We start from the raw sequence: 15889 nt of genomic DNA, 5'->3' as shown, positions 1-15889 counted from the left end.
TAACCGGTCCCGGTCCCAAAAAACGTCAAAAACCCTAACCGGATCATAACCGGCGGTCCCTCAACCGGTCCCGGTCGGTCCCGGTCCCTCTCCGGTCTCGGTCCCGGTCCCGGTCCTCCGTCGGTTACGGGCCGGGCCGAGCCCATTTGGCCATCTCTAATCATGAGTGATCTATGCAAAAAGTTGGGCCTCAAGGTATTGTATTTCAGCCTACTGGGCCATGTTAGAACTGTATATTTTATCTGACAGCTCATTTTATCATATTAATAATTTTTATTATGAATTTAAATTAAATTTAAATTTTATTTGATATTTGCTGATTTTAAGGTGTTACATCTTTGTGTCCAACAAAGTGTCTTTTTGATGAGGTCATTTGATTGTCTTATTTTCTATGTGTAATTTAATAATACATGAAAATATTGGAACTCATAATCTTAAAGTTTTTTTTTTTTTTTTTGAAGTATATAATATTTATATACGGCAAATGCAACAAATAAATTCACACACACTTCTCACCTTTTGTGAGGTTTAAACCCCTGACTTCCTATGAGGCCAAAAACTATGATACCGCTAGGTCAAAGGCCTTTTGGTTCATAATCTTAAAGTTATGACTACTTAAAAGACGGATTTTACACGTCTTAACTGTTTGTTAAACTTACTAGTAGAAGGAAAAGACAGATGAAAACTACAATCAAATTTACGTTAATGCGATGATAGATTGGTATATGATATTAAACATGTACCTTATATTGTATCTACCTTATGTAATAAAGACGAGTAAATACCTATAGGCCCTAATCCACGACTATTTGGTCCTACGATAATTGGTCTTTTGACAAAATTGATCAAAACTTGGTCCTTGTGTCAACAAATTTAATTGACGCTCTACCCCAAGTTTAAATTTGATTAGACCAATGCCTAACATGTCGTTTTCATTTTTGAAAATATATTACACACAAATTGATCCAAGGCACCTGTTGTAAAGTCCTAATCATTTAACTAAAAAAACCCCTTCAGATTGACTCATCTCAACCAATCATAACTAATCTTTAACGATCTTAAATACGTAATGATTCAGTTCGATCTTACCATCACATCTTTTTGCGTTATATATACATATTGAAAGCGAAGATAAAATTAAAGATAGAGAATCGAATAAAATGAAGTACCCACTATTTCACAAACCATAAATATTCACATGAAAAAGTAAACTTACATTTTGCTCCTAATAAAATTAAAATTACAATTTGATCCTTGCAAAGTATCTAGAAAAAGATGGTTGAAAAGCAAAAAGTGGGGAGTTTTTAGGGAATCCTTGTACCTTTTTTCATAAAAAAAAGGATGGGGAACATATCTTCAGGAATTAAGCCAATCCATTGCATATATACAATCTATTCACTATTTACCACCTGCAAAAACACATCCAAATTATTAATTATTTTTTAAAATAAAATTATATTTTTTTAATTAAATTGTTTATCATGTAATAATCCGACTCACACTGACTGACACTGATGAACATCTTATAAGTTCAAAGTTGTGGGCTATTTAATTACCAATAAAGTTGAATTTGAAGTTATTGAACATGACTTTTGTTCTGCAACATTTACATGTTAATTATTTACGTCACAACTAAATATCCAATAAAAACAATATAAGTATATGAAAATAATTATTTTATTTGAAATTATAGTAAAAAAAGAAGTGCATATATGGTTGAATAATGTCCTATTATTTGTCAATGAATATTAGTACTATTTAATAGGTTTGGTTGCGTAGCAAATTCAAAGTGGTTACATGTTGATTATGTAAATAACGTGCCATCCATTATGATCATTAAATTAATAATTTCATTATTATAATTATATATATATATATGGTATATTTCTTTTACAACCTTGTGCATTTGTACAATCTTTGCAACCCAATTAATTGAGATATTTATAAAAATGATTGGAGTTCATTTATTATGATTTGAATATTTATGGAATATGAATAGAGTTTATTAATTATGATTAATACTTTATATTAGGAAACAATTAATTGATTAAAAATTGAATGGTTGAGATGAGGGTTGTATAGGGTGTAGGAATGACAAATGGTGTAGAATAACATCCCTATATATATATATATATATATATATATATATCTTATATTTCGATAAAATCAAAGTAACAGAATATGTTACATCCAAATAAATACCATACATTTATTTATAATCATAAGACTTGGGATTATATGAGACTAATCTATTTTCATAAGATCATTGAAATAAAAAAAATAACGTTGGATTTTTATATGAAAACACTATGAAGGTAACTTTCAAGTGTTTTTGCTAAGATTCAGTGTTTTTGTACATCTACAATGTTTTGCTGTAAAAGTTCAGTATTATTTTATGGTTTTACAAAAACATAATAATCTGACCAGAACCCAAACCGTAATCATAATACATAAATTTAGTGTATGTGTGTGTATATATACATATGTTTGATAAAAGATCGTGCGAGAAAGAAAGTCATGACATATATATATATATATATATATATATATATATATATATAATCTGAAAAACATGTACCTTTTTTGTTAAAAATCTTGCCCAAGGAAGATAAGAAAACAATGAGTAAAATAACCCCTGTTATGACTCCAATGGTGAGTGCCAATGTTTTATCCACATCTTCATCATCTCCTGCACCTGCATGCATGCAATTTTCATATTATTTATATTCATTAACTATTAAAACTATGACATAGAATTGAACCACCACCAACCACCGTCTGCTACGGTGGTGGAACAACCACTTACCGTTTCTCGAGTGGTGTTCACGGTCAACGTATCGAATATAACATTTTCCCATAAACATATCACCCCAAGTTGACGTCTCACACTCTGATCTCAGCCGTCCACTTGCTTCTAAAAGACAATCTTGACACTCGTTTACATCCAAATCCTGTACGCACTGCGCCACAGCCTGCACGCTCCCAGACCCACTTCCACGAAAGAATTGTCCATTACCGGCCGTTAGATATGCCAGCGTAGAATCTCGACGGTTCAAAGCATCTGAATTATAACCAATAGAAGGGCCACACCTCTTCAAGACCACCGTCTTATCCTGAACCCCCAAAAATGATGTATTATCGTATCTCACAAAACATCCTTGTAACTGTATTGCTCCGCCAGTCGCATAAGGACAAATTGTCTTGAGTTGACTCACTGAGTTGGCAACACAATCTTTGCAGATGGAGTTGCTAAGGTCGCCTTGACATTGGAAGAGACCGTAGACGACATTGCTTTGTGCAGATCCTGAGGGGGAGATTTTGAAGCTGTTGAAGTTGGAGATAGATGCTGAGTTGACTAAGGAACTGAATACTGAGTTGACATTTAACTCGTAAGGTGTGCCTGGGAGGAAATGAAGTTGAGAGCATCCGCCATAGATGAAGCTATCAGTGGCGGATATTGATTGGTGGAAGAAGATGAAAGAGAATAAGGGAAATGAAAAAAAGAGAGCTTGTGGAAGCATTTTGAACAGCATCTAATTTCTATCTTCCAGAGTGAGAGAAAGTGAGTTGTGACATGTATATATATGTATATAGACCTCATGGATACAATTCCTTATAAAACACACACAATCACACATACATACATACACACACACTCTCTCTCTCTTTATATATATATATATATATATATATATATATAGGGTATATTTCTTTTACAACCTTGTGCATTTGTACAATCTTTACAACCCAATTAATTGAGATATTTATAGAAATGATTGGAGTTCATTTATTATGATTTGAATATTTATGGAATATKAATAGAGTTTATTAATTATGATTAATACTTTATATTAGGAAACAATTAATTGATTAAAAATTGAATGGTTGAGATGAGGGTTGTATAGRGTGTAGGAATAGCAAAGGGTGTAGAATAACATCCCTCTATATATATATATATATATATATACCTATTCAAGGGAGAACTGAGTTGTTTGTGATAACTGTGAGAACCAATATTAACCACAAATCAATAGATAAATTAGAAAATTTATAAATTTGGTAATTTTAAATTAAAATCTTAATGCAAGGATATTTTTGGTATTTTACATCTCTCCTCCCTCCTCTCTTCTCTCTCCGGCCACCGTTCTCCGGCCTCCGGCCACCGTCCTCCGGTGATACCACTATGATATCACTGTGATACCTAAAAATATTGACTCTGTTAAACAAAAGATACATTGTGATACCTAATCATATATAAGATGCATAGTGATACCACTGTACATGTGTTACATCTTCGATCGACCACACAAACGACATCAATGTGATACCCAAGCACATATATGATGCATTGTGATACCATTGTAGTATCACCGGAGGACGGTGGCCGGCGGATGGTGGCCGGAGGACGGTGGCCGGAGAGAGAAGAGAGGAGGGAGGAAAGTTGTAATTTGTAAAATACCAAAAATATCCTTGCATTAAAATTTTAATTCAAAATTGCCAAAATTATAAATTTCCTAATTTATCTATTGATTTGTGGTTAATATTGGTTCTCACAATTACCACAAACTAATTAGTTCTCATTTGATTAGGCCCCTATATATATATATATATATATATATATGATTTTGCGAAAACATTTGTGAGAACACCTGTATTATACTCTAAGTAATCACATGTGATACATATTACATACCACAAGTTTTAATTTTAGAAAATATATATTAATTACATATGAATGAATATAGTTCTTACATTTTTTGTAAAATGAAACCTACCTTATATTTTATCCTCAAATTTGGGTCGTTTTAGTGATTGGGAAAACTAATTAACTTAGCCATACAGGTCATTGCATGATAATTAAATCATCAACCATGGCTGAAAATATATTATATATAATATGAAAATAATATTTTATGTACAACCTAATGATAGTTAGAGACAAACGATTAAGTTACAAAAAGCGAAGTGGTTAATAAAGAAATATAGAAAGTAATAATAATAAATATTTTTCAAATTAAACTATTTTTTATATTAATTTTATATTTAATAGTGAGTACGAACACCAACACCAAACTGTCTTTCTGGGTTTTAAAATCGATTTGATTGGTCAAGCAGTTCAATTTGTTGGAGAAGTCACGAAAATAAATATTGAATCATATACCTCGTTCAATTTTCAAAATATGAGAGATATTTGTCGGTTAGCTTAAAGAATTTAAATTCGTTGATGCATACAGTCGTGACAAACAGAACCCTAACGTATAAAAAGTTAGTGTAACTCGTAACATGAAAAGATTTGATCAAATGAAAATTTAATGGAGACGTTATACCTTTTATGTATAATTTACTGAAAACATGTATACGTTAAATTATTTAAACAAATTAAAAACTTCAATACATCTATGAACATAGTTAATTTAAATCAATATTCATTTTTGAAAATATGATAAAAATAAATAAGCAATCTCCGCTTTAAGTTGAAAAACGAGTAATGTGAATGTTTTTTTATTACTAGAAGGGTACTCGTGCAATGCAATGAAATAAATCTTGATTTTAATGTTTAATTTGTATTTTTTGTCTCTATTGATATAATACGATTTTATGTGGTTTTGAGAAAGCGATAATGTTTTTATTTTTGAATGAAATATAAATTTGAAGATAACATAAAAATTTGAAAAAAAATAAAATCAATATTAGCATCAAATTAAGTATTTGATAGTTCTCGTTTTTTTGTGTAACTTCTTTAATTTAATATTTTATTATAATTTAATTTAGATTTAATAAGAAAATAATTTATTTTTGGTCTAATAATATAATTTTTTATAAAGATATAAATTAAACATTATGTGAGAACTCAATGATTATCTTAATTATATTTTATATTTTTTAATTTAAAATAGATATTTATCTTGTATTTGATTATGTTTATCTGTAGTTAGTTATACGAACTTAAAAATAGAGCTTTAATAAGTTACACTTACGCAAAATTTCTTGTAATCTAAAATTTTAAGTAATATACATCAATACAAAGTATTTCATGCATAAAAAAATGGTTTTAAAAGTTTTTTTCAAATGCTTTATAATATAGTACAGATAAAATAAAGTAACAAAAATTAAAAAACTATTAACAATTAAATAACATTACAAATAAATTATAAATTATGTTTTAATGAGTTTTAATTTAATTTGTTTCAACCATATTAAGTCGTTTAATAATTTCAAGATTCGAAAGTTCTAGTTTACTACCTGCTCTGAATAATAAGAATCTTCTTTTTGAGACTATTTTTGTTTGTTTCTATTTTTATATTAATAAATGATCATCAACTTTATGGTAGATAATTATTAATTACAATCCATGTGCCAATTACATGTTTTCTAACATTTCTGAATTTACAAGGACTGAATTAGTAAACAAAACAAAGTACAGGGACTGGATAATCACTTTTTGTTCTTTTCCCATTTGTTTTCATCGCCACCGCTTCCAACCTTTACATCTTTTCCCCAACCACCATCAACCACCGTGCCCCACCACATACACCCAAACAGCCACATAGCTCCGGTCACCACAGCGTCCTATCAAACACCACATAACCTTGCTGTATATTTATAAATCAATTCTATAACATTTTTTTCTATCGTTAAATCAATTTCAGTATTTCTATTTTGTTTTGTACCGTCACTTGTCAGTGGAACATATTTCTTCTGATCACCATCGACTATTGAATACACACACAAATGTTCAGTATGTGTCATCAAATTCAGAGATGAACCCATAATTTTTGTATAACTGTAACACAAAATAATTATGTAATTTAAAACTAAAATAAAAACTCATTATCGTTACCAAATAAAACACAAAAAACCAATGAGATAGGGTTGGGATGGCTAATTCATTGGTGGGACATATGTTAGATTAAAAAGACTAATTTTATTTTTAAAAAAAAACATTGCAAAAATTAAGGGATGTTTGAGTGGTTTTCCATGAAATCATGTATGGATAAAGATGACTGAGAGATTTATCTGTTTGTATAGATCGAAAACGTTTTTGTTTGAGAATGTTTTTCATAGATGAAAAAAGCATCTTTTTATACTAGAAGAGAAAAGTTTGGGAAAAAAACAACTGTTTTCCTAAGTTTATTGAATAAGTTTCTCTCTATATTTTTAAACCATTATTAAATAATCATATATATTTGATCGAATGAAGTGTATATCTCATTAACCAACTTGAGACGTTCTCTTCCTATAAAAGAATAACACATTTTTAATAATACAATATTATTTTTAAAATAGAATTTTATATATTTTATTACATCATAAATTAGTAAAGATAAGAGCCCAAAATTGACAGAGCCCCCACCCCATGTGTCCCATTAAATAAGCATCACCACACCACTCTACCAAATATAGCTGCTTCTTTCTGACTCTTATTCTATTCTTGATCCTAATCACGAATGGTTGTTTCATTATATTAATATAAAAACACATATTTATCTATGTCATACACGTGTAAAGTGTATCACAAAGTTGGCCCTCTTATTTTCAAATATTAATAATAAAATATCATCATATTTGTATTTAATATTCTTTTTCTTAAACTGTAACGTATATGAATCCAAATATATGTTATATATTGTATAGAAACTTTTGATCAAATTCTATCAAGTAGATGAATAATTGAAAGGAAGAATATATTGGGGCCCACCAAGAATAAACTTGAGCTTCTCATTTGTTGGAAGATCCTCAAAATTATGAATATCTTACGCTGATAGAAATGTATTTGTTTTTTAGTTAGGTTTCGGTGAGAAACGTAAGAATTGATCTTCATCTTCGATGTATATTGGATGCACTGAGATACATCAGATCAATTTCCGTATCAAGTGTGATTTATGAGTGAGTTTGAGATTAAAGGTGATCAATGGTCTAGATTCATTCTTACTTTTCTCATTTTAACTCTCATTCTCACATGATCCTTCGTCTGTGTGTTTATATATCAATTGTATACTTCAGCGTAATATATATTTCGAATATGAATTCGAAGTTCATAACTAGAATCTTCACATCTTTGTTTTATTCTTTGCTTTTTATGTGGTTCATAAGCTATGTGATGTTTCAATTGAAAGAGTTCAACTGATTATCAAGCTTATGGAGTACTGTATCATTTTTTTAGTAGCACGTCTGTGTTTGAAAGTATTATTATCAGTTGGTTAACAATTAGTTTACTTAAATTTTTATATATTATGCATATGCAATAATAAGAGTTGTAAACTTAATTTTTAAAGCTTTTTAATTATATATAGTAAAAGATATGGATATATAGTATCAGACAAATGGATCGATGTTCCGAGAGACATGCAACATGTCTTTTAAGAGTTGTCATCTATCTATTTTTCTTTAACTTTTGATGGGAAACTAGCGATTGTTTGGACATGGAATAAAACATGTTCGGCAATAAATTATTAATTGATCATTTCTTTTTGTATTTAATTATTTTGATCTATTCGGTCATATGTATAGTATTGATTACGTTGTCATATTTTATTTTAAAATTTACGTATATGTAAGATATACTATCTTCGTAGAGGTGTTCGCGGCCACTAATCAAACCGCAATGATGGTTTAAGAAAATTCTCAAGCCGAACGGTTTGGTAGCAAATGACAAAACCGGTCAAACCTGGATCTTATAAAAAATGTTCGACTTTTAGTTTGAATTTTTAAAATCAAAGTTGTAGGGTAACGAGCGATTGCATTGTGACCTTACAGAAATATGGTTGGATTAAGTCTGATGGTCATATAAACTCATAACGTTTTGCTATTTACCATATTAAATGCAATCTTCATTTTCTTCAAAAGATTTCTAACATAAATTAATTCTACGTATTTAAAGTTTCAAATTGAGTCCTTTCGCTACAGTCAGAACCCTCTTTATTTGTTCTTAACATGCATGTATCTATACAATATTAATAAAACATTTGACAAAAAAAATTAAAACAATTTTTTATACATGTAGTATTGTTTATTGATACGTATTACTTAAAATTCAAGATCACAAATAAACTGTACATAAAGTACAACTTATTAAACCCTCATGTTTGAATTCGTGTAACTAACTACAGATAAACGTAGTCAAATACAAGATAAACAGTTCATTTTAAATATAAAAAATCTAAAATATAATTAGGATAATCATTGAGTTCTAACAGAATACTTAATTTGTATCCTTATAAAAAAATATCATTAAATCAAAAAGAAATTACTTCATTATTAAATCTAAATTAAATTATAATAAAAAATAAAATTAAATAAATTACACAAAAAACAAGAACTTTAAATAGTTAATTTGATACTAATATTAATATATTTATTTTTGAAATTTTATGATATATTCAAATTTATATTTTATTCAAAACTAAAAAAATTATTCATTTCTCAAAATCACATACATCGTATTATAACATCTACATAAACAAAATAAAATAAAACATTAAAATCGAAATATATATCTTGCTACATTCTAAAACTATAAAAACAAAGTCCAAGTGAAAGGCTTTTTCCAAGGCAAAAATTCCACTGATATCGGAATTGTATTATTGGACTAAAGCAAAGTTGGCCCTCACAGTCCTGGGCTTCAGCCCATTAGGTATTGTTTGCAACTATTTTCAATATATCTATGATTGATTTTTTTTATACAAGATCAAATTATAAAAAATAAAAATCATATTTTGGTTTTAAATTATAACAAAAGTCTAGAAAACCCAACCACTTAAACTTTTTTAATGGAGACATTTAAGTCTTTAACATATTTTTAATAAATAAACAATTAAATTTTTAAAAGAATTTAAAATAAAGAAAACCTGAACTGGTTTTATAATTTTCAAGCCCTACATCATTCAAACCCTTCACACACACACACACTTAACATCACTCCCCCTCGCCACCCCGTTATCGTCCGTTCTCCATACCATCGATCGCCGTTGTTGGACATGCAATCCATCTCCCTCTTATTGGATCTATTTTTTTTTTTTGTCTTTCAAATCTCCATTCGTTACAATAATTTTATGGAATACGTATAAACAAAAAAAGAGAATAAAAAAAAATCAAAAAGTGGGAGATCCGATGGCAGAGGACCGTAATGGGCAATGATAGGGGAGACAACGAGGAGCAATGTCGTTGGGCACAAGTGGTTTGAATGACATAGCATTTGTGAAAAATAGAACTGATATGATTTTTTTAACTTTAAAAATTTCATAGTCAACCATCAATTTGGTAATTCGACCAACTAATCTAAATAAGCTTGGTTTCATAGTTTTCAAACCAACCAATCGAGTATGAAATGTGAAATTCGACCAACCTAGTCCAATTATTTCGGTTTAATTGATATGTATAATAAATGTAAAAATAGGGTAAAGAAATATAAAAGAAATTTTTCTGAACGATACAACACACGTGTGTGACAGCAATCATGCATACCATAGTAAAAATAAAATTACGAAATCTATACCCTTACGAAAGGAGGGCAAACATCCAACAAAATTTATTAATCACAAAATACGATTTTACAAACTAAAAGTGGGACTCCCACTTGCATATCCACTTGATCTACTAGGACATGTATCGAGATCAAAACAGACAATATTGATACGCATAAATGGTTGGAACATCTTCTATATGAGATTTTGCATGCTGTGTAGATACATCTTAACAACGTCGTATACCTAGACATCGTAATACCTTGTCTCGTACTGTTATGACCCATAAAAAACAGAAGAATGATATTGTAAAGTCAGATGAATGTAAAATCTATGCATCAATAGTCATCTAATTTAGATGGTTTTAATCAAATACTACACATTTTGAAATGTTATTTTAATATTTTAAATATTAACTTTCTAACATAATCTTATTAAAATGAAAAATATGGTACCTTTTTCGTTTTTATAGACCTTAACAGCAACATAACCAGAAACCCCTCCAAGTACACCGCCTGCCATATTGGTAAGAAACCATCGTCCTATATTTTTTGCTTTAATATTACCTTTCCTTTTTTTGTCATGTCGACGATTGTTGTTACCATCACAGTTACGTGCATTATCATCGTTACCTGTATTCATGCAAATTTTCTATGTCAATGTTATTTAATTACAAGAATTAGTAGCAACCATCTAAGAGTGTTGGTGGTGGAGAAAGGCTTACCATGATCGACATATCGGATGTAACATTTTCCCAAGTACATATCACCCCAAGTTGATAGCTCACACTCTGATTTCAACCGTTTGCTAGCCTCCGATAGACAATACCCACATTCAATTATACTCAAATCTTGTACACATTGAGCCATACCGTGCATGCTCCCATGCCCACCTCGACGAACGTATTGTCCGTTCCCATCAATGAGATAAGTCAATGTCGCATCTAGATTGGTCAAAACATCTGAATTATAATCAATCGAAGGGCCACACCTTTTAAAAACCTCCCTCTTATCCTCAACCCCAAAAAAAGGTGTGTTATCGTATTTCACAAGACATCCTTCTAACTGCATGGTTCCAAAAGTCGACACAGGACACATTGTCTTGAGTTGATTCACAGCGCTTGCCACACAGTCTTTGCAATCAGAGAAGCTAAAGTCGCCTTGACACTGAAATAGGCCATAAACCACGTCGCTCTGTGAGGATCCTGGAAGGCAGATTTCAAATTTGTTGAAGTTGGAAACAGACGATGAGTCCACTAAGGAAGTGAATAACAAGTTGACATTGAAGTCATAGGGTGTCATCGGGGTGAAGCAATGCTGAGAGCATTCATAATTAATGAAGGTGTTGGTGGCTGAAACTGACAAGAGGGATAAGTTGAGAGAAAATAAAAATAACGAGAGAGAGAGAGATTGTTGTAACATTTTTAAAGCATCTAATATTTCAACACTCTACCTAGTTGTGAAATGTGAGTCATATACGTACACATACCTACATATGCATATATATATATATATATATATATATAATTGATTTAATGGGTTTCTCTTGCAGCATTGCCATCCCCGTCTCCCAACCACTTGCTTCCCCCCTTGTGCCATCGCCATCCCCCGACCCCCGCCTTCCTTGCTCCCCTCATCATCGATATCCCTGTTATTTGACTTTTTCTTTTAAATTCTCACAATTACTTTAATAATAATTATTATTATGGGGTAAAATTCAATTTTGGTCCCAAAGGTTTCTAATTTTTCAATAAATATCATCTCTAAACTTTAAGGACTTAGATTTTATCCTTTACATTTGTTAATTCCCAAAACTTTTGGTCCCTTTATTTAACACTCGTTAACTTTTTCGTCAAATCCAGTTAAATAATAGATATTTTATTCATTTTAATTATTTTCTTAATCTTATATTAAAATTAAAAAGCATGTTTTATTTTTAATTTTAATGTAAAAAAAATAACAAAGATAACCACCACGTATAGTTTTTTTCCCCTTTTGGTTTTATAATTTACAATTTAAAATATTTTATGCATCAATGGGTGTATTTCAAGTCGTTGACATTTGATCCACGCCATCGTTGATAAAATATGTTTGACCTGTGTCCAAGAATGTTCAAGCTATTTAGGAATAAAAACGTTATTCTCAATTTAATATATTATATAAAATAAACATTATTTTATATATAACTAAAATGGTACTCGCGTAATTCAGCGGGATACATCTTGATTTTAATATTTCATTTTATTATTTATCTCAATCGATGTTATAAYATGGTCTTATGTGATTTTGAAAAAGCGATAATGTTTTTATTTTTGAATAAAATATAATTTGAAGATATCATAAAATTTTGACAAAATATATCGATATTAGTATCAAATTAACTATTTAAAATTCCTATTTTTTGTGTAATTTTCTAACTCAATTTTTTTATTATAATTTCATTTGTAATTAGGTTAAAAACAAATCGGCGACTTTACAGGCCTTTGGTCTACCTTAAAGGTGACCCTATTAGACAAAAATTCTGAATCCGCCACTGAATAAGATACCTTATAAACTATCTTATAATTACCAATTCTTTGATAAACAAAATATGTAGACGGTGGCCGGTGGCCAGTGGCTCCCCCATTCACACTTTATACAATGACATAAACAATCGTCCGTCTCCTTCCAAACAGAATTTATGTCGGTCATGACTCAAAAACAAAAAGCTGAAACTTGGAGTTTTTCGATCGTTGACTTTGACTTGTATGCAAATGTTGAACAATATGCTTCACCATTTGCTTCTCAAATAATGTTTTTCAAACGAAAATTATTTTGAATTTAAACTATTTCTTAAGTATACTGTATATGAAAAAGGTATTGTGTCGGAATATGAGTTAAAGTGAGAAGCATACGAAGAAAACTTGGACCATTGATCACTTTAAATCCCACTTAAGGGTGTAAATGATACGTGTCAATCTCGAGTATCAATATATTCGACTTGAACTCGATATCCATTCTCAAGCTCGAACTCGACTAGAAAACTCGTGAGTGGTTAAAACTCGATTGGAATTTTTTAAACTCAAGCTCGAACTCGTTTGAAGCTCGTACCAAGCTCAAACTCCTATTCAAATCAAGTTCGAACTCAAACTCGGATTCTAACTCCAATCAAGCTCACCCATCGAAATCTTATGAATTTTTATGGTTTTTGCTTATAAATTATATAACTTAAAAATGTTCTCTTAAATTTTAAAAAATCAAATCATCAAAAAGACAAAGTTACAAACTTAATTCACCTTCTTCTCTTTTTATGATAATTTTTCACTCCTTTTACTATCTCTTTTTTAATGTGGAACAATTTCACCAACACTTTTATAATTTTTTTTGTCTTTTTTTAACTATGATTTTAATTAAAAAATATTGGTTAGTTTTTATAGTTAAAAATGCATAATATTGTTCAAATATCTAAAAGTATAACACATTTTTATTACATTAGAGTATACATATCTATACTATATTACAAAGAATTTTACAAAAAACTCTTAAAAACAATTTCTTATGCATGAAATACTGTTTATTGATGCATATTACTTAAAGTTCGGGATTACAAGTAAATTGTGCATAATTACAGCTTATTAAACCTCCATTTTTAAATTCGTGTAACTAAATGCAGATAAACATAATCATATACAGAATAAACATCACATTTTAAATATAAAAAATCTAAAATATAATTAGGATAATCGTTGAGTTTTAATAGAAAACTTAACTATAATTTTTATAAAAAAATTATATTATTAATCCAAAAATAAATTGATTCGTTATTAAACTAATATATACTTAATTATTATCTTTATAAAAAAATATTATTAAACCAAAAATAAATTGATTTATTATTAGACCTAAATTAAATTATAATAAAAAAAATTGAATCAAATAAATTACACAAACTCAAGCTCGAACCAGCGTCTGAATACATACACCATTATTTGACTTTTTCTTCCTTTAAACAACTTTCAGTATCAACTAAATATATGGGGTCGTATATGAGAGGGCTGATTGTTTGTGACAACTTGTGTTAGTGTGTAATGCTTATTTTTCTTTATTTTTATAATTTAAAAAATGGATTACGTAAGTTGCATAATGACACTTGTAATACTTTTATTTCCACCATAAGTAATGTCATGTTATTTATCTCAAACATTACCTTATGTCGTTGAACATGACGATAAGATACAATCGAAATCACCGTCACATCAGAAGTATTAACTCAAAGTAATACAAGCATCCAACATTAGCCCGTCCCATACCAGACTATCAAACATAAAACTTAAGTACGAGATAGTGATAAGTTTAACAACTAGCAAAACACGAAAAGGAACATAGCATAAAGGAACTTATCTATGCTTTGCCCTTCGCTTTGTTCAAATCCGAACCATCGGCTCATGAGATGCATACTGATTGTAACCTAAAAAGCTCAGCGAGTTCATGCACATAAATACACATTAAAACACCAATAGATAATATACATATTACAGTAAAAACATTTAACACCAAGAAGATCTCCTACACTGCCTCATCAAGTAGGTTGTTATGTCACTTACATTCCTTGGGTTGCATGGCTTACACCCGTCCGACACCTATTTTGGGGTCGTGCTACTCCTAAATGTGACATAATGGGCCCGGTCCCATACCCAAATATCGACACCAAAATGCGCCACATGAAAAATGACTCAAATAGCATGCTAATAACATTTAAAAGGCAATAAGTAAATAATATGCATCACCTCATAAAAAATACATACAAGTAAGCATACACCCATAAAGATGTACATAGAAATGAGCCACCATGCATAACTCCAATAAATAACATGTCAAATTAATTTATTTACGTATGTAAACATTTCATAAAATCTAATGAAGACTCACCTGAAAATATTGACGTATCCAAACAAATTATCCCTGCTTAGTGACCTACATGACATGCATCAAAATATTCTATCAGTGGTCTAATTCGCCAAAGGTCAACTAAAATCAACTATGGTCAAACTTCAGTCAACTCCCGAGCACTAGGCTCATCGACGTTCCAAAACGTCAATTTAATCATCCTATAATTTTATAAGCTATATCTCTAAATTAAAACGTCCAATAACCATTCGACTCAATTACAACTCTTTAATCATCTTATTAAAAAATCTATATAATTAAATGATTTATTTTCACTCATACCTTAGGTTTAATTAATTAATTAATTAATATTAATTTCTAATTAATCAATATACTAAATTAAATTAAGTTCAATAATTTCATACACTAATTAAATCAGAAATTAATGTAGATTAATTAATTTTATAATAATTCGATTACGATACCTTTAGAAATCTAATAAATCGTCCAAGTGACGTGATTATAGAAATTCTAGGAATTACTAATTAATTAATACTAATT

General features: G+C 29.7%; 2 protein-coding genes across 2 annotated transcripts; both read right to left on the bottom strand.

Moving 5' to 3' along the window:
- Positions 1–1151: 1151 nt before the first annotated feature.
- On the bottom strand, positions 1152–3542 carry LOC112525247 (cysteine-rich repeat secretory protein 12-like). Its single transcript, XM_025135288.1, has 3 exons — positions 2807–3542; positions 2579–2695; positions 1152–1409 (listed from the first exon to the last, which is right to left on the bottom strand). The coding sequence occupies exons 1-3, from the start codon at positions 3531–3533 to the stop codon at positions 1399–1401; spliced, it is 855 nt and encodes a 284-aa protein (XP_024991056.1). The 5' UTR covers positions 3534–3542; the 3' UTR covers positions 1152–1398.
- Positions 3543–6435: 2893 nt separating this feature from the next.
- LOC112524322 (cysteine-rich repeat secretory protein 60-like) lies at positions 6436–11884 on the bottom strand. Its single transcript, XM_025134100.1, has 3 exons — positions 11188–11884; positions 10938–11095; positions 6436–6570 (listed from the first exon to the last, which is right to left on the bottom strand). Exons 1-3 carry the CDS (start codon positions 11882–11884, stop codon positions 6436–6438), a joined length of 990 nt encoding a protein of 329 aa, XP_024989868.1.
- Positions 11885–15889: the final 4005 nt, after the last annotated feature.

This window comes from Cynara cardunculus (assembly GCF_001531365.2).
Source record: "Cynara cardunculus var. scolymus isolate 2C chromosome LG 13, CcrdV1, whole genome shotgun sequence".
Lineage (NCBI taxonomy): Eukaryota > Viridiplantae > Streptophyta > Magnoliopsida > Asterales > Asteraceae > Cynara > Cynara cardunculus.
Note: the sequence above shows the minus strand (reverse complement) of the source record. Positions and strands in the feature narration are given on the sequence as shown.